General features: G+C 37.8%; 1 protein-coding gene across 1 annotated transcript; it reads left to right on the top strand.

The window, feature by feature from the left end:
* The first annotated feature begins 14,320 nt into the window (after positions 1 to 14,320).
* LOC121295127 (RNA-binding protein MEX3B-like) lies at positions 14,321 to 18,374 on the top strand. The gene is made up of 2 exons (XM_041219539.1): positions 14,321 to 14,859; positions 15,708 to 18,374. Exons 1-2 carry the CDS (start codon positions 14,637 to 14,639, stop codon positions 17,153 to 17,155), a joined length of 1,671 nt encoding a protein of 556 aa, XP_041075473.1. The 5' UTR covers positions 14,321 to 14,636; the 3' UTR covers positions 17,156 to 18,374.
* The last annotated feature ends 3,385 nt before the right edge of the window (positions 18,375 to 21,759 follow it).

The following is a 21,759-nucleotide window of genomic DNA, read 5'->3' as shown; positions in this document are numbered from 1 at the left end:
CTGACCTAAAAAAAAAACTATAACCTTAGCCTTGCTAGCTCGATCACGTATTGTAGTCCAAAAGAAACACCATAATATTACTGTTTTACTGAGAGTTTTATTTTCCAATCCCGCAAAGGAAATATAAGGTTGCAAATTTATTCGTAAAACTCATTAACTACTGTCCATGTTGCATGTGTGTGTTTCTTATACTGCTGTGTGTGATAATTCTCAAGTGTCAAGGGTGACAGTATAATGCAGGAGTTACCACTAAATATTTTCATCATAAACTACTCTGCAGAACAAATTGAATCATGATCTTGGATATAAAAGGCCACCTATGATTCTTGGGTTTCAGAAAATAAAAATCTATATATCTGCAAGATGGAACAAACGTATGATCAAGGGAGTGTCTGGAATTTGATAGTTGTTTATCCCCCCCACCAGGCAGGTTTATACTGGAAACCACACTTGCGTGTGCAATGTGGATTGGCGTACTGTAGGAAAGAACAAAAACACATGATGATGTGTAGAGGTGGTGAGCGGGGCCATCCAATAAAAGAAACAGCTGTTAGGCTAGCAGAGGTGGCTTGTCTCTCTATGTAATGTGACAGCTGAGCAAGCCTGCTGCTGCTTCTGTCTAAGGCCAGTCGCACTCTTTATTCTTGGGATGTTACAACATCACACTTCACCTTTGGTTTGCAGAGGCAAGCACTCTTTCAGCATAGAAATAATTTTGTGCAGATGTGGTTTGTCTGCCTTTTTTTTTCTTGCAGACAGCTTTATTTATTTATGCGTTTATATATTTTGTGTGTTTATTTATGCATGCATTTATTTGTATACACAATAATACATTCTGTTATATATATATATATATATATTATATATATATATATATATATATATATATATATATATATATATACACACACACACACACACACACACAGTGGCTCTCAAAAGTATTCACCCCCCCTTGGACCTTTCCACATTTTATTGTGTTACAACGTGGAATCAAAATGGATTTAATTAGGAATTTTTGCCACTGATCAACACAAAAAAAGTCTATAATGTCAAAATGAAAAATAAAATCTACAAATTGTTCTAAATTAATTACAAATACAAAACAGAAAATAATTGATTGCATACATATTTGATAGAGGCACCTTTGGCAGCAATTACAGCCATAAGTCTATTTGGATAAGTCTCTACCAGCTTTGCACATCTGGACACTGCAATTTTTGCCCATTCTTCTTTGCAAAATTGCTCAAGCTCCGTCAGGTTGGATGGGGACCTTTGGTGAACAGCAATTTTCAACTCTTTCTACATATTCTCAATTGGATTGATGTCCGGGCTTCGACTGGTCCACTCCAAGACATTGACATTTTTGTTTTTAAGCCACTCCAGTGCGGCTTTGGCTGTATGTTTGGGGTCATTTTCCTGCTGGAAGATGAATCTTTTTCCAAGTCCCAGGTCTCTTGCAGACATCAGCAAGTTTTTTGTTAAATATGACTAGAGTGACAAGATTATTACTATTTTTAGCCTTATTTAAATCTCTCTGAATTGCCACTTTTTAGTTAACCAAAAAAATAAATTCTGTTCAACTAGACAAGTAACTACAAAACCCTCACTGCGAGGGTGCTTATTAAAACAGGACACCCGTCTTTTTAAAAGCTCTAACTGCTTAATGTGGGCACAGAAATTGTTCTACTGTCAAGAACAAAACAGCAGACAGCTCACAGGGAAACACAACGCCTGATAGCATCCTTAAAATCAAACCACAGCAGCATCTTCAAACTAATAGTGACTTTAGAACCCTGAGTTTCTTTATTTTAGTTTTCTGCTTTTGTGATTGTAGTTGCTGATTTGTGCTAGTTTTAAATGCCATGCAATCTAATCCAGACATCTGAAGTGTAGGTGGGGAGAAAAAAAAAAAAAATTAAAAATCTCCATTCTTAGCCCACAAATCACCACAGGCTGTGTAACAGGACTCCATGTACTATATCTTCATTCAATCAAAATAATGCTATAGATTTTCTTTAGCTCTTACCAAAGATTATTGCTGCAGAAAGTGAACGTTATGCTTTTTTTTTTTTTTTTTTTGTGAGTGAAATCGAAGGATATGTTTTATTTTTCTTCAATAAAATAGTACTTGGAGTCCAAAATGTTTTTTTTTTTTCTGTAAGATGGATTTTCAGACGCCTAAGTGCAGAAAAAAGTGAAGACTATTTCCACTGTCAGATATATGGGCCAGTTCCTGTTTGAATTGTCAGTATTTGTCTTGTAATTGTTGCAGAAATCTTTCAACAGTCCCAGAATATTTAAATGGAAAATTCCAATTGAAAGTTGTACTTTGAAGATAGTGGTGGTACTGATATTGATGAGTGATTCAAATATGAATCACATTATACAACAGGTAGAATCTATAGGGGATGTTTGTTTCTACTAACCCATTGCATGAAATATAATTTTTAATATGTACATCATTTTGTTAATAATAATAATAATAATAATAATAATAATAATAATAATAATAATAATAATAATAATAATAATAATACCTGTGTCACTATAAACCCCAGTAGAATTACATCAGATAACACTTCATAAAACAACACTGAATATATGCTGGATGTCCAGAATGGCTGGTATGAGCTGTAAGATACTCATTTTTTTCCATGTCAGTGTCAGTACTGTTCTAATATAACCATATATATATATAATTGTTATTATTGGTATTAAGTAATTGTTATCTAGTTATTAAACCTTGGCTTCTGGGTACTGAGTTTGGAGTTGGTTAATTACTGGTGGAAAATGAGCACTCAATACATGTTTTCTGTTGAAGTGCAACTGAAAATTGTTTTATGTACAACTTACTTTTCTTAGGGAATGGAGTGCATTGTGATTTGACTGAGTTCAGCAATAACTGTGGTTTACTTGGCAAATTGCACATTTACACACAATCTTGTTTCCAGTTAACTGCTTTGAATGTTTGCTGGCGTCCGATGCTTTAAGCCACAGTTCACATTTGTTTTTGTTTTTTACTGAGAAGAATATAATTGCCTAGAACATTGTCTGATGCTGTGCATCCCTTGTACTTTTCATTGTTAAAATATTGGAGTTTGTACAAAAGCGTGATGCATACATGGCATGAACAAGGCTGGATTCCTGCTTTGTTGTCCTGTAATATACTTCAGTCTCCAAAGGGCTCCCCCTGCTGCACTGGCCTCGGAATCCACTCTCCCAATCACTGCACACCCACTGAACACACAATTAGCTTGAGATTAGTATCTGTAGAATAGTGAATGAAGCAACTGTGCAACAAGATCTAGGTGCATCCAAATTAAAAGACTACAACACACTGCAAGATACTGCAGGCATATGAATGTATATATAATATGATCAAAAGAAAATAACACTTATGTAGAATAACAGCATGATTATCTATCAATTCCTCTTTTCAATGTTTATGATACAATGTTTAAAACACAACACAAGAACCTATTTTGTTTTAATATATGGGAATCAGCGTATCATGCTTTTGTTCCAGATGCCAACTAATACCGCAATTATATTCAAGAACCTCAAACTCACACGCACATATATACAGTATATACATTCATCCATTAACAATTCATTAACACTGGTAATACCAACAGGCAGAGACAAGGAATGCATGCTGAAGGGATTATAAATCATTTTTCTGTCAATTCTGTTTTTAGAGGAGGGGAAGGGGAGACAGGAATCTCTGTGTGAAGATGATGAGGCACATGGTATCTGATATTAATGCTTAAGAAGAGGGAATAGAGAGAACAAATGGAGAGAACAAGCCCTTTATTCAGGGATTGCAGGCCCTGCTGAGACAGCTTATTAGCTGGAGAGGTGGGAGTCAGTGTGTGCTTTTTGGCAACCGTCCAATCAGCCAATCAATGCAACCTGGAGTCAGAGGAATTTCAACTCTGATCCCTGTCAGTGGTTCCTGCAACATGGAGGATGATAGACACTCCTTTGAAATGCTACAATTTTTGCAGCTCTGCAAGTTCAGTAATTCCCCTTTTTTTTCTTCTGTCTTTTCCTGTACAAAGATGATTCCTCTTCGGCTTCTCTTGAAATTAGCAGCTGAAAAGGCTAACGCAAGCTGCAGCGGATCAATCGAAGCACATCTGAGAAAAGTCGTGGGTAGTTAATTTTAGCAGATGACCTAATTCTGTGCTGAAAAAATAAATAAATAAATAAATAAAATACCGTGTGTCTATATATATATATATATATACCTATCAATCAGCAGCAGTGTTGGGAAGGACCTGAAGTACATTAATAATTACACAGTGGCTTAGGGAAATGCAAACCGTTCTTCTTGACTGGAATTCTTGAAGTTAGCTGCAGCAGGGAATGCCTGTTGCTAATTCAAAAGTGTTGAACATGCCCCTATTAAAAGGTGTTATATGAAGACTAGGGACTGCAAGGCAGCACCACATTCCTTAATAGACAAATACCATTCACAGACAGTATAATAAGTGACTAACTGGCCAATGCACAATAATGTTACAAATTATTAAAATGACGACACATTAACGGCAGGGCCCTGCTGCTCATTAGTCCTTGACCTGACCTACAGTTGTTCCAAAAAGCTGTTATTATTACAGATAGCTTTAATGGAAATGCATAGTAGTAGTTTGCCTATTGTTTAAATCTATAACATTGTGTAAGAATTATTTTTTTTTTTTTTTACTGTAAATACAGTATAATCGTAAATCTCGAAAAACTACTCACTTCTAAATCTTTTGTAGTCATCTTTGTATTACTTTAGTATAAATACATGTTAATTTGGATTCATATGTTGTTTTTTTCTGACTTTATGTGAACGAAAAGACACACATTTGCCCATTTTCCCATTGGAAATAGTGATATTTTGAAATATCACTGTCCTGGTCACAAAAGCAAAGTTTGTGGGGAATAATAGCCATTTTCTATACTTTTGAGGCATAAGCAATTAGGAAATAACACTTACTACCCAGGAACAAAAATTGTGTTACATAGTGTAATCTGAGTTTTCGTGAAAACAGGTTATTCATGGCAGCCCTGATTCCAGATTCCATGAATGTGTTCTTTTTTGTGCCATCTGTCACACTATCAGTAGCTTTCCCTTTCAGTCGCTGCTTTTATTGATGCTGTTGATGCCATAAACAGATTTCAGATGGCTATAAAACTGAATTGTAGTAGAGCCAGCCCTTAATAAATGCAACTTGGAATGAGGTAATTTGAGCCTTCTATACCTTTGAAATCTGGCCTGCCATTCTATAGTTCTGACAGGCTGTAAATTGAGCGAGGAAGTAAAGTGTTAAAAAGCGACACCATTTGTCACAGAGCATTCAAATTGGATTATAATAAGAAAGCAGTTTCTTCATTAAAACAAATGACTATGCTATTAAAGAAAGGAACACAAAGCAGGTGGTAATCTTATTAAAAGTATACGCCATACAGGGATGCATAATTAACTGGCCCATGTTAATACCTTTGTATCTTTTTATGTACGCTGTGTTAAATATAAACCGCTACAACCATGCAAACTGTGAGAGCTACAGTGCATTTTTTAAACATTCTTTATTGTATGCCATTCATTTCTGAACAGCCCATTGAGGCCAGTCCCACCCAGTGTTTTGCCAGCTGATGAGCTTGTGTTTATGTTGTGTGATAGGCTTGTTGAAACCGTGCCAGGGGTAAGGTATTAAACAGGCCAGCCACTGAGCCAGGGTTTGCAAGCCTGGGCTGGGTCCCTAATATTCATTTAAAGCTGCCATGCTCTACAGTCATGTTCACAGGTATGTGAATAAAACTTTGTATTCATTATTTTAATCATCCAGTGCACTTGATCAGAATGCACATAGCTAACGTTCCAACTGTTATTCAAAGAGTCAAAGCACTTGCAAACCTGTCATCCTGTGACTTAGAGGTACTTTCATCTATAGGTTCAATTTGCAATTAAAAGCTCCACTACAGCTCAAACAGCAAGCTTTTTCAAATTGCGTTCTGTACAAATGGTACAGGGCAGATTTATTTTTATTTTTGAAATCTGTACGAAGCACTGCACATTTCATAATGAGCACTGAGTTGCACAGCAATTTTCTTCTGTACACAGAACAGCCAGTTCGATTACAGTACAGAACAGAAAGAAAAATCTTATGCATTATGGGGCAGCTGCTGCAGCTGTTCTTCCACTGCAAGGCAGAGTTCTTTAGGCGTCTGGCACGCAGCCAATGAGGGGCTGTGAAATCAGTACCATGCTCAGTTCAATGTGTCAGCACAGACACAGTAACCATCAGCCTTTAATTCTGTCTTGCATATATATATAGACTGTATTGCACTTGTCACCTAATAAATTCACAAATTAAGAGCAGGCTGTTCTGAATACTCAGCCTGCTTGCATATTAGTCAGAAGCAAAAATAAACCAAACCACAGGTAACCTCATATAAAGGAAGACCCATTTAAGATACAATTTTTCAAAGAGTAAACTAGCGTTATACATCCCCAGGTGTTGCTACAGCTGTCTAAATAACGTGTCTTTTTCAAAGCTCTTTTCAAAATGGCCACTCTAGTGCACTGATAGTGTAAGGATTATTGCCCAAGCTGTCAAACAGGTAACACAGCAATAATGATTCATGGTGTGGTACGGAACAGAAAAACCAGAGCACTTGTTATGTTTTTTTTTTCTTTCTTCTTATCACTCTTTCTGCAGTGGCTTAAAAGACAGATCCAAAACTCCAGTGCACTAGAGCGGCCATTTTGAAACAGTTTGAAGTTATAAGTGTAAAAAGTTGTCTGGGTGTTAACAATGAAAATAAAAATTACAGTTGAATCCTGCTGCTTACTCTTCAATAGCCTTTTTAAAAAAGGGGGACTGAAGCCTTCTAAACAGTGAGAGAGAGAGAGAGAGAGAGAGAGAGCGAGAGAGAAAATGAAATCTATAACAGACCCAAAAAGTCAGTAATATGCTTTACTACTCCATTCAACAATTCAGTGTCTCGGGAATGCCTAAAGCCTGTAATGTGCATGGTAAACAGATGTGATTCGAATACTGTTGCAATATATCTTGTCTGAATATGTTATGTTCCTGTTACATAATGCCAAGCAGGCACATAATCAGGTATCACATCTTATAGGCTTTCAGAAGCTACATTATTATTTGAGTTACACAACTCCTATCATTTAAACTGACAGCATCTGTACCAGCCTACGGTTGTCTGCAGTTTCAATATAATTTATAACAATATATCAGTGGGAAGATGCTGTTGTGGCAGATAGGTGTGTGCTAATATGAAATCTAAAGCATGAACTTTGTGATGCATTTAAACTCTTCACGATCCAGCTTCAGTAAAGATTCAAGTAACATGAGAAAATAGAAACACTGAACAGCCAAATCACTGCAAGATTCAGTGAGCAGCTAGATGTGCGTGTATATCGAACTCAAACCAGAATTGAAATTGCACTTACGTCAAAACAGACCATCTACACAAGAGCAAAACTGGCAACTCCCACTGCTGTTGTGGAGAGACTATTCACTGCAGTGCAATAAAACTAGGGAGTTGCAGACTCATGCAACAGCACAAGGAGATGTGAAATTAATGGTCTCAGTGTAGCATCAGGGCAAAGTGGTCAAGTGACTTTATACAGTGTAGTAGGTACTCAGTCCAGATGAAACAAGTCTTGAGGAAATATAGTCCACAGAGATACCTGTCACAGGATTAACAAGTGTATGGTACAGGTAGAATAAAGAAACCGAACTTCAATAGCCTTAAAGCAAGTGGCATTGCTGGATTGTACTGATGTGAAAACACTGTTTTCTGTATTTTGTGCCATATTCTATAGAAAACAATCTTCAATTTGTAAAGGTTTGGTAGATTTAAATATACAGCTCAGAAGAGCTAGCCCCAAACAGACATACATATCCTCACAACAACTAATAAGAAACCAGTTTCAGGTAGCCCTAACCTATTCCAGACTCGTAATGCAGACCATGCAGAGTCTGTATACTGTCTCTACACATGTAACATTATTAAAATGTCTTTATCACTTTAAAAAGTATGGCGTGTTGAATTAATGCAGTACATTGAACTTCCTCAACTGCTCATATAAGGCTTGTGAAAGAAATTGGTTTGAGTGAAAAAATGTTGACATATGCAGCCCAGTTGTGATCTTGGTCCAACTAAAGAGCTTTCAGATAGTTTTTGAAATGTTTTATTAGAAAAACTATAAAACTTTCAAGGCCATAAAAGGATTAACAAGAAAAAGATGTTATTATTATTATTTAAAAAGGAAAAAAAAATGTCATCAATATGTCCATAACTGTCAATATGGACAATATAACTTCAATATGGGCAAAGAAAGCTAAAGCAACCCCAGGAACACAGCCTAGAATTACAAAGCGAGATACAGAAGCTTTGTTCCCAATATGAATGCAATCCTGTTGATTAACAATGGGCATGCAGGAGGCTTTAACACAACTTGTCATTTTAATCTCTTCCAAACTGCTTTGGCTTGCTTTGCTCATAATCTTGCTCTTAATATGGTCCATGTGTACACGGTTTAATCTACAGATGTGCTAGATGTGCACATCATCACTCTCTTTTCTTGGAGATGGGTTCCTGACCTAAGCTTTGGTGCAGGCATTGTGTATGCAAGCGTGATCAGATGTATTAGCTGCAAAGTTTCATCTGGAGATTTGAAACTAATTTAAGTGTTGTTGCAAGGTGCCTTGCAGATTTTAACTGTGATCTTGTGTAAAATGTTGTGATGAGTAAAGCTAGGGCTACCATCATCAGGTCTAATAATGAATGTATTGCTTGTGTATATTTATGCCATTCAGTGGTGTTTGGAGAAGGGTTGCACACTAGTACAGCATTACCGACAGTAAAAGAAGAGAAGATGGTCTCCATGATTAACAGGAAAATGCTGGAGGAGGTTGGATTGACTTCCCATCATTAACAGCACAAAAATAGCCTATACAGAGCAATCTGATTAGCTACATGCATGACAGGACAGTAACCTTGTTCTAGTCACAATGATTTCTTAATAAGATTCCCTCTGCTTAGGAGACATCCCACAAACGGGGTATTGCTGTTATAAAACCATGCTCTTGTGTACTCAACTGTAGTGTGGCAGAGCAAAGCTCTGCTCTTTAGAAATTGGCAGGGATGGGGTTAACCCCTACCTGCCTGGGTTTATTATGTTCAGGTGGCTGGGGTTGATTAGTTGATTAGGTTGATTAACGATCAATCAGCGCCCAGCCACCTGATATAAAAGGAGGCCTCTGCTTCTCATTTGGAGAGAGGGAGCTGAGGAAGCAGGTTGGTGTTTGTTTTGTGGTTTTTGAATTTTCTAAATCCAGTGAAGGCATTGCCCAGCCTGGAAACTTTATTTTTGTGAGTTTTGTTTTTGCTTTATTTGTGTTTGAGTATCCTCATAGACCTTAAAACACGGTTTTTGTAAATAAAAAACAACCAACCTATTTTCGGATACATTGAAAGGTTGTTTTAAGACAGATGACCCTAGCAGGATAGGTGCATAGGGTGAGGGCGGTTTGGAGGGTGTACATAATTTGTGCACGGAGAAGGCATTGTAACTTTGAGACAAAATTCCTTACAAAACAAGTCCTAAGGTAAAACCAATTAACCCAAGTTCAGGATTGCATTTTGGAAACATTTTCTATCTATTATATATATTATATATATATATATATATATATATATATATATATATATATATATATACAGGGTCCACAGTGCTGAACCTTAACAAATTTAAGGATTGTGATGTGGGGTGTGGGAACATCGCATGATTTCCTTGATGTGTTTTTAAATTTTAAATGTTCCCTTTTGTCTCACCAGTACTCCCCATACTGGCATATACTGGCATACACTGGCATGGAACTGTATAACCAATCTGTATATTTTTATGTGGGGTTTGAGCTGGAGTGTATTTATACTACTTCCTCGTATTGTTGTCATTTTGTGTCAGAAAGCAAGTCCTGTGATCATCCTGAAACTGCTACAGCTTTTGGCTGGATTGAAAGACAATCTGTGCATTAAAAATTCATTGTTGTGGGTAAAACAGTATGGCATAAATGAACATAATCGTTCATTAAGAGTGTTGTTAGTGCGGGTACCAGGAATGAGTCACTGAAAACAGAATTTCTCCATTCATACTTCATTTATCACAAATGTTTACAGCTTTAGATAGGATCATTTTTGTTGTCATTCCAATGACCATACAAGAAAATGTTTTGCACTGTTTTTTGTGAGATGCATTAAGATGTGAAGAGATTGCTCAATAAGCTAATTATTTGGAAACACACCGTGCCTATGAGAACATGCTGTGACCTGCATCTCCTGGGTCACTGTAATGAGCAGAGGAGGTTTCATCCTAAACACTGTGTTGTGACAATTAAATTAATGGGATTATAGAGAGGTTAGCATGTTGCGGTAAATGCATTGTAAAATGAAGTATATAATCACAAGGTGCCTTCAGCCTATGGCATGAAGAATAGTTAATCAGCCTGGTTTTAAAAAGTATTCCATATTTATTTAGCAAATAAAAACTAACTTCAGTGAATATTTTAACATGCAAAGTTAGTTATAGGTACTTTCTCTTCAAGCACCATGCCACAGTTACATAATTTGGTAATCAGGTAACACTGCTAAGTTAAAATCCAATTCAAATAAATCTTTTTTGTGACACTTATATTTCACACTACTTTATATATCATGTGATGGATTTCTAGTACAGATAAGGTTATCATGTAAGAAGTCTGTGTGCAAGTGATCAATCATGTACTGCTTAAAAGGGCTGACTTGAAGAAAAAATCTATATACTGGCACCATAGAAGATTATATAATTACATAAGATGCCATTAAAGATTTAACCATTGGATGAAGGATATACATCTCCGATCGCCAGGAAAAAAAAAATAGGAAAATCAAAAGTTAATTCTTTCTTTTCGTATGCTCACACAAACCACACCAGGAAACCGCAATCCCGAACATGAAAGGAGGAGCTGTGTAATTGAAGTGTGTCTTTGCAGTTTTAATGATGCGTTTAAAAAAACTGAAAAACTATTATCGTACATGATGTTAATCTGGTGAGCCACAGAGCACAAACGTGGAAGGAAATTTGCTGGCCCAACAGGAAGTCAAACCTTAATATGGTATATTATTCCTAGCGAATATCACAACATAAACAAGTTGTCAATGAAACGTATTCCATTTTATTTTTTATTTTTTTAAAACATATGAAGGGCACTGAATTACATCAACATTGATGTATGGTGGGAAATACAAGTGTTATGTGAGACTGGTATGTGCCATTAAATAACATGTAGCCCTTTCATGCATGGCCGCACGATATGGTGATGGATTTAAAAAAAATAAAAACTTCTGGTCTTTATATGGGGACATATGGAAGAGTCAAATGCATGATAACCCCACATAAACCAATTGAATAGTTTTTTTGTTCAATGAAAAAATATATTTATTATGTTTCCAAAACTAATTTAAGCTATTTTAAATATTAAACCAACTGAATATAAGATAGATTTACACCTGGTGGCTCAAATATATGAACAAGTAATACAACCAATGGAAAGCCTATAGAAGTCTAGACCTCATGGGTTTGCGGATCACCTTTTTCGCTGATCACATCTGGAGCTAACCAGAAGTATATACACCAATGCCACCTGCTGGAAAGCAAACTGAATTTGGCTGATCTGGGTACCAGGAAAAGTGTGCGTTTTTTTTTTATTATTATTTGTTTATTTCTAGTGTTGTTCATAGTTATTTGTGGGCAATTCTGCTACGCTGTCATTTAGGTAACATGAAACCAAAGGGGCTCAATTAATTTGTTGTTAAATTCCTTAACTCTAAAATTGAATAATTCTCAGTTTTCTGTTGACATATTGTGTGCTAGAATATTTAACATGTAAACCATTCAAAAGCTGTAATGTTTACTTTAAAAATAAAATGAAAGTAGGGGAATCATTAAGACAAAGTTAAGTCTAGAAGGTTTAGACATGGCAGAAAGCTGAAACTAAACATAATCAATTAAAACACAAATAATGATTAGGGTTGCACTGAAAAATCACTAAAGAGAAGTGAACCTTAAATCTGGTGCATTATTTACTAAAACACAAACACAACCAAAAAAATAATAAACAACCTACAGCAGGCTAAAGGCAACTACCAAAACAAAACTGCCTCTAGTATGGAATTGGAACGTCCTGATAATGTATATGTTTAGAATGTCTGGGTAAACGTTAAATAATGCATGTCCAGATGTTTTAAATGCACTTTGTGTTCAGGCTTGAATCTGATTATGTTGCGGGGAGAGAGAGGGGATGTTAACAAAAGAAATTCCAGCCCACATCTGCAGGTTGAAAGCAGGTTCTATTAGCATATCTATTGTGGTGCGGGGGTAGGAGCGAGGTGACAAAGCAAGTCCTCTTCCGTTTGAATTGTTGTGAACGGAGTTGAGATGTATTTTGTGTTAGATAAGCGAATTCCCATCCCCCCACTCGGTCACCTCCCCCCAGCTCCAGCACGTCCACAGAGACAGACTTGTCTTGAAGATGCATTGGAATCAGCACGTACACACTGCATAGATCATTTCGATATATATATATATATATATATATATATATATATATATATATATATATATATATATATAGTGATGATGTTGCGTAGTGATGATGTTGCGAGTTTATTACAAAAATGAAAAAAAAAGCCTTTTATGAGGCAAAAGAACCCTGTTCTAGTGTACCTATGCAACACAATTATAAAATGAAATCACGGCTATAACATCATAAATGTACCTGCAACAGATTAAATAAAATACGACTATGTGTAACATTGGTTCAAAAATTTACTGCACTTCATGGTGTCATTGTGTGCACAGCGGAGGACAGTTCAAAAGTATAGGTTATTCTGCAACCTACGGTATTTGTAAACATTTAATATTGGTGGGAAACAAACCGCACACACACACACACACACACACACACACACACACACACACACACACACACAGTATTTACTGTATACACAATGTGTTGAACAAAATCGTGTTTCTCAAAGATCAATTGAATCGCAAACTTTGTAACCACCCACGTGTAAACATCCCGAGGAAATGACCACTATTTGTGACCAGCAATTACCTGTGAAGTGTTGCACGCTGTAGTTGAAAAAAATGACAAAAAAAACCCAGAACTGTCAATTGGGAAGCCACGTTATCACACAAGGGTTATCTGTCGAACATAAATAATGTATTCGTTTATTTATTGTACTCGAGAACACGCAAATATATATTTCGTGTTAATTCCCTCCCCGTGCCGTGATGTTAAACGTTTACCAGTTTTCTGATAAGCTGGTAAATGTGCACAAAAATGTAACAGCAGCAGAACCTGCAACAGAGGATACATGTTTGGACATGCTAGTGAACGGGTTCGCACAAGGCAACACGCCGTTTTTAATTACACTGGCCTCATTTGTGCAATACAGCCGCCCGCTACTCTGGACTAGACGTATGCAACACGCTATCTTTGGCTTCTGGTATCGTTTATGCATTCCGATAACAACAACAACAACAACAATAATAATAATAATAATAATAATAATAATAATAATAATAATAATCGTTTTCTTAAAAAATGCATTTTTAAGATATTGTTTATGGACACCGGAGTCTGTTTGCTGGAGAGGAAATTATATTTTATTACAGTATGAATCAAAAAAGTGATAAATAAAAAATAAAAAAAACAGTCAGCGGTATGGAACAGGAACTGCATGAGGCTGGAAGGGTTGCCGTTCTTGTCTATGTTTCATTACTTGACATAGTCAGTTAAACTGACTTAAATGCAGCGCTATGGGTTATCTTATAACACAAAATCACGGTTGTAACAGATTTGCCCCTGACACTGTATTTTTGTAAGGGTGCTATAACAAGCAAGAAAGCTATCATACTTTTTTATGTGGATGACCGCACTGCTTTGGAAATCCCTGGTCGTAGCAAACTTTTTAAGTTTACTTAAACATGCAAATGAAAGTAGACACGTTGATTTATACTAATACAATGTGCGAGGCACAGGACACAAGCAGTACTGTTCCTTTACTTTATTGTTTCGGCAGATAACAAAGAAATAAGTTTGCCTAAGGGGTCAGACATTTGGTTTCAACCCCTTTGCACGATAGCTAGCCAATCAGCTGAGCTATGCAAATACAAGCGCCACTGCACCGCCCCTTGCCAGTCCCTGACGTCATGTTCGCATATTCCCCAGTAGTGCTGTCTGGCGGTTGCTGCTCAGACAGAAACAGAAAAGAGTTGAGTGAGCCGGGAGGGGCTCCTTTAAGGAATACTGCCATTGCCGGCATTTCAACAATCTAGAATTCTGGTATCCGCGGTCGATCCGTCCCGTAGAATTTGGGGATCCGGGTTATCAGTCCGTTCAGTTTAACCGGATTGCACTGAATACTGACTGCAAAGAAAAAGAGAAGCACTGGTTTTGCACCGGACCCCCTTGTCCTTACTAGTCCCACCCTCCTTCCTTAGTTTTTGTCCCCTTTGTCTGATCTTCCTGATCCCTGGCTAACCAGACTGCGAAATTTCAAAGATGCCAAGCTCACTTTTTTCCGACATGGAGAGGAAAGGAAGCAACGGGGAGACCCTCGATGACCAAAGAGCCCTGCAGATAGCATTAGAGCTTTCTTTGCTGGGTTTGGACAACGATGACAGTTCCGTCTACGATAACGAACCGAGAAGAAAGAGCGTGAACATGACCGAGTGCGTCCCGGTTCCAAGCTCGGAGCATGTAGCCGAAATTGTCGGAAGGCAAGGTGCGTAAAAACATGTCTGGGTTTCAATGTTATAATGCTTCTGTCGTTGTAACACAACTAACATGTAATCTCTCGTCTGGATAATCGCGGCAGGGCAGCGTGAATAACTTGTAAACGCGGTTCTGTATTTATACTGCACTGTCACGGCTGCTACCTGCTGTCAGAGACAAAGAAGCAGAAGCATGCTTGCAGAACACTGACGAAACACTACCGCACATCTTAATAAAATGTGCTGCTAGCTTTGTGTTTTTTTTTTTAATTTTATTTGTTGTGTTGTTTTGTGTGTGTGTGTGTGTGTGTGTGTATATATATATATATATATATATATATATATATATATATATATATATATATATATATATATATATATACGAGTGTTAGATAAAGCTTGAAAACTACCAGCACTGAGATGTTGACATAACCGAATCTGTTACGAATTTTAAGGTTCATTGCAGTTTTGCCTGAATTTGTTAACTCACAAAAAAAAGTGTTTTGTTTTGTTTGTTTGATGTTGCGATTATTTTTGCTAATAGAAACACAACCATAGTAGTTGTGTATAAAAACATTTCTACTGCAGTACTAGGATTGTTTTGCGGGGGGGGGGGGGGGGGGGGGGGGGGGGGGGTGTTGTCTTTTTTTTTTTTTTTTTTTTTTTTTACTGTAGCCCTTAAGACACAGTTGCTGCAAGCAATCTGCACTCCTCTATTTTTGGAATAACAACAGCAATTGCCTTGAATAAGTAACTATGTCAAGATATATCATCATGCTGGTATTGGTTATTTTGCATAAATAATTATTATTATTAGTAATATTTAGCTTTTGTCTCCTCTCTTTTTTTCCGTTCCTAGGATGTAAAATCAAAGCTCTCAGAGCAAAGACCAACACCTATATCAAGACCCCAGTGCGTGGGGATGAGCCAGTCTTTGTTGTGACCGGCAGAAGGGAAGATGTAGCAATGGCCAGGAGGGAAATCATCTCAGCCGCAGAGCATTTCTCCATGATCCGAGCCTCCAGGAATAAAAACAGCAGCTTGAACGGGGCTGCCACAGTCCCGGGGCCACCCAACCTGCCTGGGCAGACCACCATCCAGGTGCGGGTGCCCTACAGAGTGGTGGGGCTGGTGGTGGGACCCAAGGGGGCGACCATCAAACGCATCCAGCAGCAGACACACACCTACATCGTCACTCCGAGCAGGGATAAAGAGCCAGTCTTTGAGGTCACAGGCATGCCTGAGAATGTGGACCGAGCCCGGGAGGAGATCGAAGCACACATCGCCGTGCGCACTGGGGGTCTGATTGAGCTGACAGACGAGAACGACTTCCACGCCAATGGCACCGATGTAGGATTTGAGCTCCATGGCCCAGGGAGCCTGTGGAGCAAGCCCACGCCCAGCATGACCCCCCATGCAGGGCGCAAGCCTTTCTCCAACTACCGCAATGACAGCTCCAGCTCTCTGGGCAGTGCCTCCACAGATTCCTACTTTGGGAACAACAGCAGTTCCAGGCAGGCAGATTACAGCCCGCCAAGCCCTGCCTTGAGCTACACTGCTTCAAGCAATGGCAACCACAACAACAACAACAACAACAACAACAACAACAATAACGTCAACATCAACGTTAACATCCATGGCAATGGGAATGGATTTATCTATGGGAGTGATGTCATTTCCCCAGATTGCACTGACTTGGCCTTCGATTCTCTGCCAGGGTTTGACCCTGCACCTGCCCCGCCCGGGTCAGCCCTGATCTGGTCCCAGTACGAACGCAACGTGGCCACTTCTACCACCACTACCACCACCACTGCCATCTATCCAACCAGTCCTTCCACTAACGCCAATGGGATCATTGCGAACCAAAGACGGGTGAACGGTGTGGGGTGCACCGCCAAGCCTCGGCTCTCCCCGCCCTTGCACCATGTCACCGGGGTTGCAGAGCATCCTCTGGCACGCAGAGTGCGTAGTGATCCTGGAGGTGGAGGCCTCAGCTTCCCTGGCTATACCAGCAACGGGCTTTCCAGTGGCATTGCCTCTCTCTCGGGGTCCCCCTTGTCTGGGGTCCCCTCTGATTCCTCTTCCTCGAGCTCTTCGTCCAGCTCCTCCTCTACCTCGTCTGGTACAGGGAGGAAGGGCAGCCGGGATTGCTCGGTTTGCTTTGAGAGCGAAGTGATCGCGGCCCTGGTCCCATGTGGCCACAACATGTTCTGCATGGAATGTGCAAACCGCATCTGTGAGAAAAACGAGCCCAAATGCCCTGTCTGCCACGCTGCAGTTTCTCAGGCTATACGTATATTTTCGTAAAATATAAAAAGAGAACAATGTTGTTGTACTGCATTATTAAGATATAATAACCAATATATATATATAAATATATAAAGCTGCAGTATCCAAAAAAGGGACACAACTTTTCAGGACTTTGTTGCCATTGTTTTTAATGTACTGTAGCTTGGGAAAAAATCTCTAACATCTAGTGCATGCTGCAAATAATAAAGATTAGTAAATTATAGTAACAGTGAATTTTACAATATATTTATAAAGTTCCAAAATGTGGTGTCATGAATTAGGTACTTAAGTCCTGCAATGTACAGACTGTTGGAGACGTGCTAATTGCAGTGCTAATTGTTTTCAAAAAAGGCAAGAAGTTCCTGTGGAAAATGTAAATGGGGGTAAAAAAGGAGATACTGCAGCTTTAGCAAAAAAACAAAACAACATATCTTATATATATATATATGAAAAAAAAAATCCACAAGTTTAACGTTTTAACGATAAATTGCATTAATACAGATTGAAGTATTTTATTCTTTTTTGACTTGAAAGATTATATTTCGTATTGCAAAGATGTTTACAGGTATTTTAATTTAAGTTCAGTGAACTTTTTTTGTAGCTGGGTTAAAAAAAACAAAAAAAAACAATCTTTTTTTTTTTATTTTTTAGTATGGCCTTTGGGCAAAGAACACTGTATTATTTTAATATCACACAACCGTGGATGGAAATACAAGCCACACAATGTGTGTTGCATTAAACAGTATTCTGTTAGGATGGAGGGTTTTATAGGTTTCGCAAAAAAGAAAAAAAGAAAGTCTTTTAAATCTGCTTCACCCAGCATATTTTTTATTCAGTGATATAAAGCATATTTTATTCTATATTATTACAAAAATGAAAATGTATAAAACTTAGTAAGTCAAACAAAAGGAACTGTTTATGCTTTTTAACATTTGTACAAATTAGATTTCAGTGGAAATTACAGAATTCCTTTGCACCACTCTAGTTTTCGTATTTCTATTTTAATACATTTGTTTACCACTTGTTTACGTATAGGTGAAGTTACTTGAGCGTAATTGTACTTTATTGAGCAAAGTTTAAAAACAAAGTATATTTTATTTTATGATAAAAGGGCCTTTAACCTCATGGTCAAATACTAATATTATATTTGCTGAAACAAGATTTGAAATTGTATCAAGAGTTTTATTTTTCTGACGTTTTAAAGTTCTACATAATAAAGGTAAAACTTAAGTAATGGTGCTGCTTCATGTTTTTTTTAAGTATTTCTATATAAATCTAATAAAAAATGGTACATAAAATGAACGTCTGTGTTGCATTCTTAAGTTATACAGAAATCTTATATTATGGGGAATGCTCAGCAATACTAAAACCCAGTTCTAGTCTTTGACTGTCAAATGTTGATTTATTTTTTATTGACTAACTTTGTAAAGGTATTCTAGCCAAACTTTTACATTGTTTAAAAATCCCCAATGTGTAACTTTTTTTACAGTTTCCCTGCATAGTACACTATTTATCCCCACCAAAAATGACTAGGGTTTGCTCACAAGTTAGTTTCACATCTGCCCCTACAAATTGAATACTTGCCCCTTGTGTACAACCAAAAAAAAAAAACATTTTAGTTCCCACCCAGGGTACCAGATATAATTAAACATGTGGGTCATGCATTATGTGTAGGCTTTTACAACTAAAAATCATCTTTTACATAAAATAGCAGCACAAAAGCATTCCGCCTTGTTAAAGATCTACAAGAATGAACACATGATATTTAGGGAGCCTTGCACTGCAGGCTTCTTTGTTTCTGGTGTGTTCAAGTTTAGCATAGCGTGAAGTGTAGTGTTTTCAAAATCTGGGGAAGGTAACCTGCAATAATTAGGCCCAGTGATAGGCTGAAATAATCTTTAAAATCATTATACATGTGATGAGCCTTGAAGTTTTTCATAATGGTGTAAATCCTGCCTTACATAGCTGGTATGGTTTCTAATTGGTATTCAAATGTTTTTTTTTTCCATCTCTACAGCTGCTGCAGTGGCACAGCAGAGACTTGAGCTTATTATAGCAATGACATAATAAGAAGGAAACGTTTTCCGTTTTCCTATCTTACCTCACACGACCTTCCTTTCTGGCACAATGAGTTTTGTTCTTGAAGACAATCCAGGGTTCGTGAAGATCCAACTGCATCCCCTCAAATACGGTTCTGTCCTGTAAAAACTATTGATTTCAAGCCATCTTTTATTAAAGCAGGTTATCTTTTGAAATATGCAACATTATTAGTTTTGTCTGCTTTAGAAAGGTCTGTTGATTTATAACACAAGGTGTTCTCTAACCCAGATGGGGTCAAAGGTTCGATTAAATATTTTACATTCTAAATGGTAGGGAAGGCAGACAAACTGTTATTAAGTAAGAATTATATGTGAAGAAGGGATTATAGAAGGTACAGAGTTCATAGCTGTGGGACCCAGGCCAGTGAACATTTTTGTGATGTACAAGCAAATTTATTCTGTTTTTCTTTAAACCTATTAGAACCCCATAAACTGTAATATCTTTCGTTTCATTTGTGTTGCTTTTAATTTGTACTGACACATAACAAGGTAGCTTGGAAACACAAAAAAACACTATTCAAACTTACATAAGTTAAGGCAGAAGTTCAATTTTTTAATATCCATGTTGAGGAATGAATTCTGTGTTGATTAAATAGTAGATAGCGCTGCATGTAATTTTTTTTTTAGGTTTCTTGTAACAGGGTTTCAGAAACGATAACGAACCAGGAACTGATTGTAACCAAAAGGTATTATAAACTGGCCACACCTTTAGTTTTGCTTTTGAGCTTCCATGATGCAGAATCTGACACCTCTAATCCCTGTAGAACTGTTCACACATTAGCCATGCAAATGCTGCTGCAGTGGCAGTGCCAGAGTTTGCCCACTACGCTGTGCCAGTGTATTCATTGAATCCTGTGGAGAGGCCTCACCCTACTATTGTGGTAGGTTTGATCAGCCTTTAGGATGCAGTAATAGTAAAGCAATGATAACCTCATGTTAATAATACCAAAAATAGCAAGATGATATCTCTTGAGATCTTTGATTATAAACCTTCTACTTTGTAGCTCATATGTCAATTAATAAATCAATATTTTATATAGCGCCTTTCATAATGGACCACCATCTCAAAGTGCTTTACAACATAGTAAGGAACAATGCATAATACATTAAAATACAAAAATGCATTTTTTGAAATACAGGGCATAGCACATTAAATACAAACAGTAAAAAACAATGCAAATGCATTACATGCATAATACATTACATAAAAGTCTAGGATATGGATGCGTGTGTCATACAGAATCATACAAATAAGATGGGGGGAAAAACCTGAAAGAGCAATTTAGACTTCAGCTAATAACAAATATCAGGCTTAAAGAGCATTGAAAGCAAGAGAGAACAAGCGGGTCCTGAGAGTTGATTTGAAGCGAGCGACTGTGGGAGCTGCACACACTAAAGCTGAGAGAGTTCCAGAGAGTTGGGGCCATGAGGGTAAAAGAGAGCTCTCCAAGTATGGTGTACTTTTGCTTGGGTATAACAAGCAAGCCTGAGTCAGAGGACCTCAGCTTGCGTGAAGAGACTTGGCAGATCAGCAGGTTGGAGAGATACTCTAGACCTGTGTGATGAAGGGTCTTGCAGACAAGCAGGAAATTTTTGTAAATAATCCTGAACTTTACAGGTAGCCAGTGCAGCTGGGCAAGACAGGGGGTAATGTGATCATGTTTTTTACATCTGGTAAGGATCCTAGATGCGGCATTTTGAACCAGCTGCAACTGGTTTATGGCACGTGATGGAAGATCACCATAGAGAGAGCTGCAGTAGCCGACAGGAGATTAATGCATGACAGAGTATCTCTGCATCCGGGAGGGAAAGGTAGGGACGGACCATTGAGATGTTTCGGAGGTGGTAGAAGGAGGATTTGAGTACAGAGGAGATTTGGGCATCAAAGGAGAGGTTACTATCCAGAAGTAAACCAAAGCTTCATACAGTGGGGGAAGGCTGCAGAAAACAGTTCAAGGCAGCAGTATTGAGATTCTTGAGTTGAGTTTTTGATCTTACTAGAAGAAGTTCAGATTTTTTAGTGTTGAGCTGAAGAAAACAGGCCTTGATGTGTTGGATGCAAGCTGAGAGCCAGATCATGGCAGAGGGACATCCAGGGTCTAATTTTAGGTAGAGCTGGGTGTCGTCTGCATAGGAGTGAAACATGAAGATATGTTGGAGGATGAAGTGACCCAAGGGAAGCATGTAGATGTTGAAGAGAAGAGGCCCAAGAATTGACCGGATTTGTTTCAGCACTGCTTCCGTCATAGAAAACATATTTTATTAAAAATGATAACCAAGACTCATTTCATTCTTACCTCTTATTAGCATAAGCAACATTATTATTGGCCTAACATTCCTTCTGCCCGAGATCTTTGCTTAAATTGAAGTGGCGCTTGCGATGGATTTTCTATTGCCCCTGCTCAGAGAAGAGAGACAGATTTGAAAGCCTTGGTTATCATTCTTTTACAAGCTGATGAATATGAAAGGGTTAAAGATATCACGGGTGGCAGGAGAAGACTCCATCTTACTGTTTCTGTTACA

The sequence above is a fragment of the Polyodon spathula genome, chromosome 19 (assembly GCF_017654505.1).
Source record: "Polyodon spathula isolate WHYD16114869_AA chromosome 19, ASM1765450v1, whole genome shotgun sequence".
NCBI classification, from domain to species: domain Eukaryota; kingdom Metazoa; phylum Chordata; class Actinopteri; order Acipenseriformes; family Polyodontidae; genus Polyodon; species Polyodon spathula.
This window is presented reverse-complemented; position numbering and strand designations above follow the sequence as displayed.